The sequence below is a fragment of the Haliotis rufescens genome, unplaced genomic scaffold, assembly GCF_023055435.1.
Source record: "Haliotis rufescens isolate VD_foot unplaced genomic scaffold, xgHalRufe1.0.p SCAF_25, whole genome shotgun sequence".
In the NCBI taxonomy this organism is placed as follows: domain Eukaryota; kingdom Metazoa; phylum Mollusca; class Gastropoda; order Lepetellida; family Haliotidae; genus Haliotis; species Haliotis rufescens.
Genome location: NW_025963946.1, coordinates 4,329,000 through 4,341,080, shown reverse-complemented (window position 1 = coordinate 4,341,080; position 12,081 = coordinate 4,329,000). Strand labels below are relative to the sequence as shown.

The following is a 12,081-nucleotide window of genomic DNA, read 5'->3' as shown; positions in this document are numbered from 1 at the left end:
GCCGTGATATTGCTGGAATATTGCTAAAAGCGGCGTAAAACCATACTCACTCACTCACTCACTCACTACATGTGAAACATCGTATATGAGATGTAAGAGTAAGACTGAGCCGTGCAAATCAGTGCGTGTCACACATGCCTGCATAATATTCAAAAGCAACAGTGTTGGAGATTCAACTTCACATGCGTGTATGTCTGACTTATTAAAGACATGCATCTCTGGTCAGCCAGGCATGACATGAGCTTGGCTTACAAGTCTCTCAATACACTGATATATTTACTGCAGTAAAATCGCAGTGATGTATCATGTATATTCTGATGACTCACTGAACTGGTTCACCGAGCGAATTGTAAGATGTAATGTGAATAAGGATTACATGCCCCAGGGTAAGTGTTTTCACAGACCATGCGAGATGGTTGAGCTAACACAGGTATTGAGAAATACGTAAGGAATAAATATGTTTGTTTCAGAGATATGTGATTCAGACAAGAAAATAAAGAAGAAGAGTGCCATTCAATAAATACAGTAGACTACGGTTATAGCTAACTCGAGTGGACTCCAATTTTGGTTTGTAATAACCGTAGTTCGTTATAGGCATACATACAGCATATATACAATAAATGGTCGGGACTTAAAATAAGTTCGTTATATCCGTCAGTTCGTTATAAGCGTGTTCGTTATAAACGTAGTTTACTTTACTTATATTAATGACCGAAATTGCGGCATCGAGGTTGTCGCCATGCAGGTTGTTACATATCTGAATGTGTATGCATTAGGACAATGACACAAGAGACTACTCCCAATAAAAGATAGCCAAGGGACAGGTGAAGAAGGAATTTCAGCCAGCACACTAGAGTAGTGAAAACCGCTGTCATGAGTAGTGAAATCGGGTTATTTAAAAACGTGAATCGACGTATAACTCATATGTCTCCTTTTCTGCAGTCGTGTAAAGAAACAGAAAGTAGGTCGGTGAGAAAACGCTTTGGCCTCGTCGCTTCTTGGAAATAGAGAGGCGCCGTAAGCGAAACGCAGTACCTGGTCTTGCGAGCTGTTAGTCTGCAGAGTGGGTAATGTCAACACTGCAGCTGTGTTCGAATCATTGATTTTGGGAGCCAGTCAGTGAAATATCTCGACGTACGTAACGTCCCTGTTGTGACATATGCAATCAACATACATTCATTGTGATTAATTCCTGGAGTTATGAGAATATACGACACTTTGGGATACAATGTAATCATCAATATAAGCTTACATGCAGATGTAGATTAGAAATATGCTCACAATGGACACATATGATCCCCAGACAATGAGTGAACCAGAATCAACGTTGCTGCCTTTGGACACAACGTCACCGTCATCCCCGTCACGTCAACGACGCCGCCCGGGAGTTTTATTCTATACTGTCATCACTGTGTCCCTTACTGCAAACGTTCTTCTTGTTGTCGCGGTCACCGTCAAGACAATGATGGCGTCACGTGACTCGCACAAGGTGAGTGGAGAGGGATTCTTAAATTCGCTTAGCCACGTGGACACCGCCGCTCAAGTCTATTTCACCTGTGACCACCTGGGCCCGCTGATCGAATCCAAGGACACTCTCTATGACGTCATACGACTCTCTTCTGGTCACACGTTTTGTTGTCAGAGACAGAATAATGACGTCACCAAGCTTTTCAGAAAGGTAATTATCTTTAACTAGAAATCTGTTTACAATGTTTAATAGCATTGCGTTTAAATATTTAGAGCAAATGCACAAAGCATGTCATGTGTGTAGAACTCATTGACTCCTGAAATTGAATAATTATGGGATACAATGACTGCAGGTTAACATATATGGTATAGTTGTCTGTCTGTTTATTTATTGTTTAACGACGCACTCAGCAATATTCCAGCTATATGACGTCGGTCTGTAAATGATCGAGTCTGGAACAGACAATCTTGTGCATCAACCAAGTCAGCGAGCCTGTCCACCCGATCCCGAATTCGAAGACTCACCTCTTTCGACAAGCATAGTCGCCTTTTACGGCAAGCAGGGATGCTGGAGACTCAAGCCACTCTCGGATCCATTTATGTTATAAGAAAGGCGACAAAGCGAGTTCATTGTACGATTCCGAGTGTACAATGATCATTGGTTTAGGAATCACAACTGCACAGTGATGGTACCATGTGTTCGCAAAAAAGATAAGGGTGTCCTTCTCCACCGATGGCAACATGTTATTTTATCTGAACAAAATGTACTTTAATGTACTTTAAATTAGCCTGCTTTATTGTTGTGGTGATGAGAATAATGCTTTGTTTGCATCTGTGATATATTGACAATGTCTACACGATGTGTGGAGCTAAGTAAGCAATGCTGTCGTGTGTCTTCATATTCACGTGGGGCGGTCGGGTAGCCTAGTGGTTAAAGCGTTCGCTCGTCACGCCGAAGACCCGAGTTCGAGTCCCGACATGGGTACTATTGTGAAGCCCATTTCTGGTGTCCCCCGCCGTGATATTGCTGGAATATTGCTAAAAGCGGCGTAAAACCATACTCACTCACTCATATTCATGTGCGACTGCTGCCAATAACGGACCTGGGTTCCTGGAAATCTTATTCATGTCTGTTCCCCGAACACAGCAATAATTTTACACCACGTGATTGCACAGCTTGGATGGATCAATGTTATTGAGCAACGCGAGACACACAAGCGAATGCCTCACTCACGTGTGTCTGTGTGGACACATTTATATCATTTTGGAAAATGGGTGTTTTTGTCTGTTTCTTGAACAATGCCATGCTGATTAATGGAGGGGTATGGGTGGGGCATTGTTGTAATCGAACCCATGTTTTCGGCGAACAACGAATCCGCGAAATTGCCTATCACCCGCGAACAGCAGTGGTGCTGTGGTAGTCGTAGTAGTAGTATAGCTGTAGCTAAAGCAGTAGTAGAAGTAGTTGTAGTAGTTATTAATAGTAGTAGTTGTAGTAGTATTAGTATTAGTAGTATTATAGGTAGTAGTAGTATAGTAGTAGATAAAGCAGTAGCAGTAGTGGTAGTAGTAGTAGAAGAAGTAGTAGTAGTAGTAGTTGTTCTAGTAATAGTATAGCAGTAGATAAAGCAGTGGTAGAAGTGGTAGAAGTAGTAATTTTTAGAGTAGTAGTAGTAGTAGTAGTAGTAATAGTAGTAGTTGTTGTAGTAGTAGTATAGCAGTAGATAAATCAGTGGTAGTAATAGTAGTATTGGTAGTAGTAGTAGTATTGGTAGTAGTAGTAGTAACGGTAGTAGTATTTAGAGTAGTAGTAGTATTGGTAGTAGTAGTAGCAACGGTCGTAGTATTTAGAGGAGTAGTAGTAGTAATAATAATAGTAGTAGTAGTAGTTGTTGTAGTAGTAGCTGTTGAAGTAGTAGTATTATTAGTAATGGTGGAAGTTGTAGTAGCAGTAGTTTAATCATCAGTAGTAGTTGAAGTAGAAGTAGGAGTATTATAAGTACTAGTAGTAGCTGTAATAGCAGTAGTTACAGTAGTAGTAGCGGTAGCTAAATCAGCAGTTGTGGTAGTTGAAGGAGAAGTAGTAGTAGTTGAAGTAGCAGCAGTATTATTAGTAGTAGCTGTAATAGCAGTAGTTACAGTGGTAGCAGTAGTAGTTGAAGTAGTAGTAGTTGAAAAAGTAATAGAAGTAGTAATAGTAGTAGTAGTAATAGTAGTAGTAGTAGCAGTGATAGCAGTAGTAATAATAGTAGCAGTAGTAGTAGTAGCAGTAGTAGTAGCTGTAGTAACAGTCGTAGTAGTTACAGTAGTAACAGTAGCAGTTGTGGTAATAATAATAGTAGTAGTAGTAGCTGTAGTAGCAGTAGTTACAGTAGTAACAGTAGTAGTAGTAGTTGTTGTAGTAATAGTAGTTATAGTTGTAGTAGTAGTAGTAGCTGTAGTAGTAGTAGTAGTAGTAGTAGTAGCTGTAGTAGTAGTAGTAGTAGTAGTAGTAGTAGTTGTAGTAGTAGCAGTAGTAGTCGTTGTGGTAGTTGTAGTAGTAGTAGTAGTTGTAGTAGTAGTAGTAGTAGTAGTAGCAGTAGTAGTCGTTGTGGTAGTAGCAGGTGTAATACATCGAGTAAAGTCAATTCTATAACAATTTCAAATCTAACTGTGACCCAGTTTAATTTTTTTTCACGTGATGTTTGTAAACACACACAGTGACACACTTTGACTCGATTTCAGAAACATCAGCCGCGTATCACATGGAGCCTAAACAAAGCAAGGCTGTGTTTACACTCTACCTAAACATCTGTGTCAAGGCCAGGTGACCTGGTCGTCAGTCAGCTTCAAATATATACGCGCTACTTCCAGATCCCTCTTATCAAACTCCTGCCAACATTACGCATCAGAGTATGATACATGTGCACAGACACTGTAGTGCGAACAAGGTGTTATTGATTATTGAGTAACATGCGCCATGATCCAGTTGTGATGTAAGCAGGTAGTTTTATCTTGATATCTTTTTCAGGTCACGCTGCGTTGACTGACACTTAAAAAAGTACTCATGGAAATGAACAAAAAAACTGTTTAGCTGGATTTAATAATCGACACAAAGCATTATGTAGATGTAAATACGAAATAACAAAACAACTGGAAAAGTACAAGTCTATATTTGCTAGTTTTATCTCAGTGCTCAATACAAAATGTACTTTACAGGAGGTAATGTGTAGGCACTTTCAACATTCAAAAATAAAACTAAGTCCAAATTGACATGGCAGAAACAGACTATAGGCATTATGCAAATTAGCCTGGAAAAAAGTTATCAAAACAACAATAAAAATAACAGCTATGTTTATGTACATAATAATAATGACATGTAATTTGTTGTTTGAGAAGAGAATATGTTACTTTTACGTTCTGATATTTTGACGATAATTCACTATCCCACAATGCCACTCACAAACACTTACCACTGACAAATCACATGCACGTGGGTTTCAAGCCCCTGTTTTCACCTGTCGTCAAGGTCATGGACATTCACCTTGATCTACTAACACCTGGTTATGCTCAGTTTCACAATAGTCTGTTTTGTTAATATTTTTACACACTTTTCCGTGTAAAAAGACATAAAAACCTTTGATACGCTGTATTTGTGCCAAGACCAAATTAGTACTAATTGAGTTGTTTGAATATTTATATATTTTGTATATTAATAGCATTTATTTCAAATTTGAGATCGAAAAAACAGGTTTTTTTCATTTCCGTGAGTACTTTACTAACTTACATTCAATGTTCGCGTTCCCCCTTATCGTGACATAAAGTATAGGTCGACATGGCAGACAGTGTATACATCCATGTCACAGCAGGCTAGAGCTAATGTTGGGCACGCTGATTAGTGTTACATATTCCCCTTCACAATGGACCCTCCAGTTAGGTACGTCCATTATATAACATGCGAGTTTTACCAACATTGTATCAGAACGCAGTCATTTAAGAGGGGTGGTAGAATGTCCTTCACACAATCGACCAATATGAGGAAGCGGACCCGTGTCTTGATGTGATGTGAGAATGGTAAAACGACCAGGCTACCTACAATCAGCTGTAGTAGTAGCAGTAGCAGTAGCAGTAGTAATATTTGTAGTCGTAGTAGTAGTCGCAGTAGTAGTAGTAGTTGTTGTTGCTGGTGTTGTTATATAGGCAACAGTAATAGTAGTTGCAGCAGTAGTTATACTAGTAGTCGTAGTAGTTGTCGAAGTAGTAGTTATTCAAGTAGTCGTAGTAGTATAGGCTGTAGTAGTGGAAGTAGTTGCAGTAGTAGTAAAAGTAGTTGCAGCAGTAGTAATACTAGTAGTCGTAGTAGTAGTGGCTGTAGTAGTGATAGTAGTTGCAGTAGTAGTAAAAGTAGTTGCAGTAGTAGTAATACTAGTAGTCGTAGTAGTAATGGAAGTAGTACTTTTACTAGTAGTCGTAGTAATAGTGGCAGTGGTTGTGATACTAGTTGCCGTAGTAGTGGCAGTAGTAGTTATACTAGAAATCGTAGTAGTAGTCGCAGTTGCAGGAATAGTAGTTGAATAAGTAGTAGCCGTAGCAGCAGTAGTAGGAGTAGTAGCAGTAGCAGCAGTAGTAGGAGTAGTAGCAGTAGCAGCAGTAGTAGGAGTAGTAGCAGAACTACGATGAGGTAGTAATTTTATTGTTTGTAAAAATACGTAGGCTTTGACTCATATACAGAAATAGCAGAGGTGTCTCGCATATTATCTATACATTCCTAGCGCGGCAATGTTTACAAATAAACACACATGCCAAGGCCAGGTTCGGAGATCAACAAGGCATGCATCAAGTGATATCTTTATGCATGGGCATTACAGCGTACTCTCTGAAGGCAACTCAAACACCGACAGTCGAAACAGGATGATTGTTTACTGTTGTATGACAAGCACATACACTCGTTTCGTTACAAGGACCCGTACTATTAACTCATTCTGTTGACACTCCTGGCTTTTCTATTACTCAGAGTGAATGAGTGAGTGAGTATGGCTTTACGCCGCTTTTAGCAATATTCCAGCAATATCATGGCGAGGGACACCAGAAATGGGCTTCACACATTGTACCAACGTCGGGAATCGAACCCGGGTCTTCGGCGTGACGAGCTAACGCTTTAACCACTAGGCTACCCGACCGCCCCTATCACACAGACCATGTTTGCATCAAATGACTAACAGGGAAAGGGTTAATGTATTGTTTTCAATATATTTATATAAACACAGCACACTGTGTAGCTGGCAGTGACAAAACAATCAATAATCATAAGTCATCTCTACTAAAAGAGGAGTATACGATTCCGACTTACATCGTATCAAATAGCACAAATCCAAACAGGGAATTGCATCAAATATCATGTTGGTCAGTGAAGCGCCAAATTTTTAGTTGACGCATCTGCGACCTAGATATCGTGTTCCGGACGCTGTTTACATGTGCTGCTTTAGGCTGATTGCTTGAGTTGGTATAGATCCGTAAGATATAACATATGACAATTTGTGAAGCAAGTATCATGCGTGTTCTGCAATGAGCGCTTGTGCTAGTTAAGATCAATTAGGGCTCTTGTAACATGTATATAGGATTCAGTGATTTGTTCAATACACACTGTATGTTTGTTGTTTAACGCCGTTCTCACCAATATTCCAGCTAAACGACGGTGGTCTGTAAATGATCGAGTTTGGACCAGACAATCCAGTGAATGACATCATGAGCATCGATCTACACAATTGGGATACGATGACATGCATCAACCAAGTCACCGAGCCTGATCTTGTTAGTCGCCTTTCATGACAAGCATGGGTTGCTGAAGACCAATTCTGAAGACCCAGGTCATCACGGATATCAATGCAAACAATGCGCATTACAGATGGAACATTCACTAAAGGATAATAGCTTTGGAAACATGAATGTTATCTTTGGTTAGGGTAATTTACCTTTTCATACCATCAACGTAATACGGAGTACATAAACAAGAATCCATTTGATCTTGGGGTAGCCTAATAGTCAAGCGTTCGCTCGTTACGAGGAAGGCCCGGGTTCGATTCCTGACTTGGGTACAATGCGTGAAGCCCTATTCTTGTGGTCCCCGCCATGATATTGCTGAATATGATATGTTTCACAAGCTCTAAATTATCTTACTTTCAGATCGTATCGGACGAATATCTGAGGCGATTGACAGGTAAGTTGTAGGAAACAGTATCCTATATACCAATGTTAAACTGAAATATGTGATGTGATGCTATCTGGTGTTTTAATTTGCGCACCTGAAATTTTGTTCATGTTGTCATATCAAATATATCTTTAACACTGAAGCTCAAATGCTTCAGAAGTTTAGTGTTTATGATTATAATATAGCCCCTTAGGCGTATCACAAACCTGTGATCGTGGGTTCGAACCCCATATTTACCCTGATTATGTTTCTAGGTTTGTCAGCACCCTTGTCGTCCTCCTGGGTTTTACCAAGGTGGTAAATATCACTTCGGGCTTTCCCCCCACATTAAGCCAACGTATATATATAACTGAAACTTAGTTCCATGCGGCATGAAATCACACCCCCTTACTCACTCAATATAGCAAAGACAGAGACATGACTCACTCACTCAACGAATCCTTTTGGTTGTCAGCAGATTCTCAAATATCATAGATGTACATTTAACCTGTATTATTTGAAACAGGTATGTTTAGTATATCTTGAAAGCGGCTATACCACTTGGTCTATTCCAGGACGCGAACCACCCACGTCAGATAGGGATAGGAGACACGGGCTGAATATCAACAAAGGGTCAACAGGAGCTCATCTTTATATGGTCCCTCAAGCAGGTAACGTATGACCGAAGAACGGCCTCCCAGAGTGTAGCGTTCCCAGTGAAGTCGGCGGAAATGTCATTACAGATTAACGTATAACGTGAACGTAGAAATAGAGAATCTCACCCTCGTGTCTTTTGATATCAAATATATCAACACGAGTTGATAAAAGTGCGAAAACACCGATGCTTGCCGAGGATTTTTTCCACTTTTATCAACGAGTGTTGATATATTTGATATCAAAAGACACGAGGGTGAGATTTTATTTATCATCCAACATCCTTCTTCCAACGTTTTTAGTTTGTAGACAGTAATAAGCAGTGTCTAAAGTGTAAAAAGTACTGCTAACAGCTTCAGTAGCAGAGCCATTAGTGATGTTATTTGATTGTGACGCCATGTTAACCAATGACGTCACAATGGTATGCAAAGCATTGTGATGCAATTTCATTGCAGCGATATCTACAGTGTAGATATCGTTTGATCTCACCCAAGAGATATCTCCTGTGGGAACCAGTTTTGGATGATAAATATGCTTTTGAAAATATACCGACGTACAACATATATAATAAAGGGGTGTCCAAACGGGTAAGGGGTGCTCCCGGGTGTGAGAGACCGATGTTCCCACTCGGGTAGAGGAGTGTCTCTGTGTGTGTAAGACCGACGTCTCACTCGGATAGAGGAGTGTCCCTGTGTGGGTGAGACCGACGTCTCACTCGGGTAGAGGAGTGTCCCTGTGTGTGTGAGACCGACGTCTCACTCGGGTAGAGGAGCGTCCCTGTGTGTGTGAGACCAACGTCTCACTCTGGTAGAGGAGTGTCCCTGTGTGTGTGAGACCGACGTTCCCACTCGGGTAGAGGAGTGTCCCTGTGTGTGTGAGACCGACGTTCCCATATGGGTTGAAGAGCGTCCCTGTGTGTGTGAGATTGACGTTCCCACTCGGGTAGAGGAGTGTCCCTGTGTTTGTGAGACCGACGTTCCAACTTGGGTAGAGGAGCGTCCCTGTGTGTGTGAGACCGACGTTCCCACTCGGGTAGAGGAGTGTCCCTGTGTGTGTGAGACCGACGTTCCCACTTGGGTAGAGGAGAGTCCCTGTGTATGTGAGACCGACGTTCCCACTCGGGTAGAGGAGTGTCCCTGTGTGTGTGAGACCGACGTTCCCACTTGGGTAGAGGAGTGTCCCTGTGTGTGTGAGATTGACGTTCTCACTCGGGTAGAAGAGCGTCCCTGTGTACGTGATATTGACGTTCTCACTCGGGTAGAGGAGTGTCCCTGTGTGTGTGAGATTGACGTTCTCACTCGGGTAGAAGAGCGTCCCTGTGTGCGTGATATTGACGTTCTCACTCGGGTAGAGGAGTGTCCCTGTGTGTGTGAGATCGACGTTCCCATATGGGTAGAAGAGCCTCCCTGTGTGCGTGATATTGACGTTCTCACTCGGATAGAGGAGAGTCCCTGTGTATGTGAGACCGACGTTCCCACTCGGGTAGAGGAGTGTCCCTGTGTGTGTGAGACCGACGTTCCCACTCGGGTAGAAGAGCGTCCCTGTGTGTGTGAGATTGACGTTCCCACTCGGGTAGAGGAGCATAAAGCTACATGACGGCGGTCTGTAAATAATCGAGTCTGAGCCAGATAATCCAGTGATTGACATCATGAGCATCGATCCACGCAAGTGGGATACGATGACATGCATCAACCAAGTCAGCGAGTCTGACCACCCAATCCCGTTAGTCACCTTTTACGACAAGCATGGGTTGCTAAAGATCTATTCTACCCCGGATCTTCACGGGTCCATTCTATATCAGAAAGTATTATCTTCAGATGTAGTTTTTCGGTTTGATTTGTAACGAAACTTGCAAACAGTGACTTCTCTTTGCAGATTCGCCGCCATCATGGACATCAAGCGACATCTACAACACCTCCTTCTGCTTCAACGTGGTGTGTGGTGATGGGGGTATTGTCGTTCCAGCGGCCGGCATTTACCTGGTGTACTCTCACCTCACGTTCACCACACAGCCAGCCTCTGAAGATACATTCATACACGTCATACAACGACGGAACCGGAACTTGCCTGGTCTGGGCCAGAAACCCGTCCTGTTCAGTAAAACCTCGTTGACATGGACTGCACCTGCGCAGCAAACGTCTTTTCTGTCCGCCGTTGTGAAACTACGCAGAGAAGACATTATCCGGGTTACCATGTCTGAAAACTATAATGATCTGGTTGAGATGAGGAAGCTTTCAAATTATTTTGGTGTGATCAAAATGTAAATTATGATCCAATATCGTTGTGGCGGGAGGGGGCTGGGGTCACGGGACGTGGGGGATGTTTTGTGTGTGAGTGTGCCTCTCAGAAAGATCCAAGACCTTGACTACTGATGTGCGACCAAGACTCCCCCGGTTCTTACCCATAACACAAGGGATGCACGAATGTTGGTTGGTTGGTTTGTTGTTTTACGCCGCATCCAAATGGATGCACAGATTTGGCTTACGTTGTGGATGAAATATGCTGTTTGTTTGTTTGTTTGTTGTTTAACGCCGCACTCACAATATTCCAGCTAAATGACGGCGGTTTGTAAATAATCGAGTCTGGACCAAACAATTGCGATACGATGACATGCATCATCAACCAAGTCAGCGAGCCTGACAACGGGTCAGAAGAAATATGCAACCGATTCTCCATTGGTCATGTTCTAAATATGACCCTGTGACATCACCGGATGTTTATATACAATTTGGTAACCCGAGACAAACGGGAAATTACTTTCTTTGTTTGTTGTTTAACGCCGCACCTAGCAATATTCCAAAAGATATATGACTGCGGCCTGTAAATAATCGAATGTGTCCCAGACAATCCAGCGATTGATATCATGAGCATCGGTCCACGCAATTGGGATACGATGACATGCTTCAACCAAGTCAGCGAGCCTGACTCCCGATCCCGCAAGTCGCCTCAAGCGAATGGTGTTAAATTTGACTAAATGTATCTAGGAAAATTGGTATTCGCAACAAAATCGTAATCATTATATATATATATCACTATATATACTATATATACTCACTGCCAAAAGAAACGCGAACCATAGAAACATATAGAGAAGAATGTAGGTTAAGAAGAGATGTTTCCAATGCGTACAACTTAATGACAAAACTAACAATCAGTAAAGTGTTACCACGAAGTGTCTTTATTCTTATCATGATCTGCTGCACGTGATTTCCAAACTTTACGCGCTCATCCTGCACGAGACAAAAGGTGCATCTCGAGTCCTGCATCTATGACGTCACATGTGATGCGTTCATGAGCGTCGGTTCACACAACATACCAGTATGTTCGTTCCTGCATCGAACTAATCTAATATCCCTTGAATATGAGAAAATCTTCAAAAATTAACCAGCATGCATCATAATGGTATTCGCGTTTCTATTGTGGGTGAGTATATAGGAATCATTTCTAAAACTAAGCGAGGGGTAAATAGTGATTGAATTACAAGCAGCTGTGAAGTTGTTTCAACATATTTACTTTCCTCTACTGAAACTACAGCTGCTAAATTCTTAAGTTAAGATATGTATATGCATGGAAGGTTACTGGATATTTTGTTATTCATTATGGAAATAAACTCATAATCCGAAACTCTATTTGTCCCCTTTACCGAGGGTTTATTGCACACAAATGCTGAAATGATATTGAGGTGGAGATTGATGACGGAAATAACAGGGAAAAGGACAGACTTATAACATTTATTCACATAAGCACTGTCACAGCTATATATAGCGATGAGAACAAATAACAAACATATCAAC

General features: G+C 41.6%; 1 protein-coding gene across 3 annotated transcripts; it reads left to right on the top strand.

The window, feature by feature from the left end:
- The first annotated feature begins 1,027 nt into the window (after positions 1 to 1,027).
- On the top strand, positions 1,028 to 11,419 carry LOC124124804. 3 transcript variants are annotated; one of them, XM_048402268.1, is made up of 5 exons: positions 1,032 to 1,134; positions 1,304 to 1,678; positions 7,630 to 7,663; positions 8,209 to 8,304; positions 10,163 to 11,419. In XM_048402268.1, the coding sequence occupies exons 2-5, from the start codon at positions 1,307 to 1,309 to the stop codon at positions 10,549 to 10,551; spliced, it is 891 nt and encodes a 296-aa protein (XP_048258225.1). In that variant the 5' UTR covers positions 1,032 to 1,134; positions 1,304 to 1,306; the 3' UTR covers positions 10,552 to 11,419. The 3 variants fall into 3 exon arrangements, with proteins under 3 accessions (XP_048258224.1, XP_048258226.1, XP_048258225.1); XM_048402267.1 differs by having other exon boundaries at positions 1,028 to 1,678; XM_048402269.1 differs by lacking the exon at positions 8,209 to 8,304 and having other exon boundaries at positions 1,028 to 1,678.
- Positions 11,420 to 12,081: the final 662 nt, after the last annotated feature.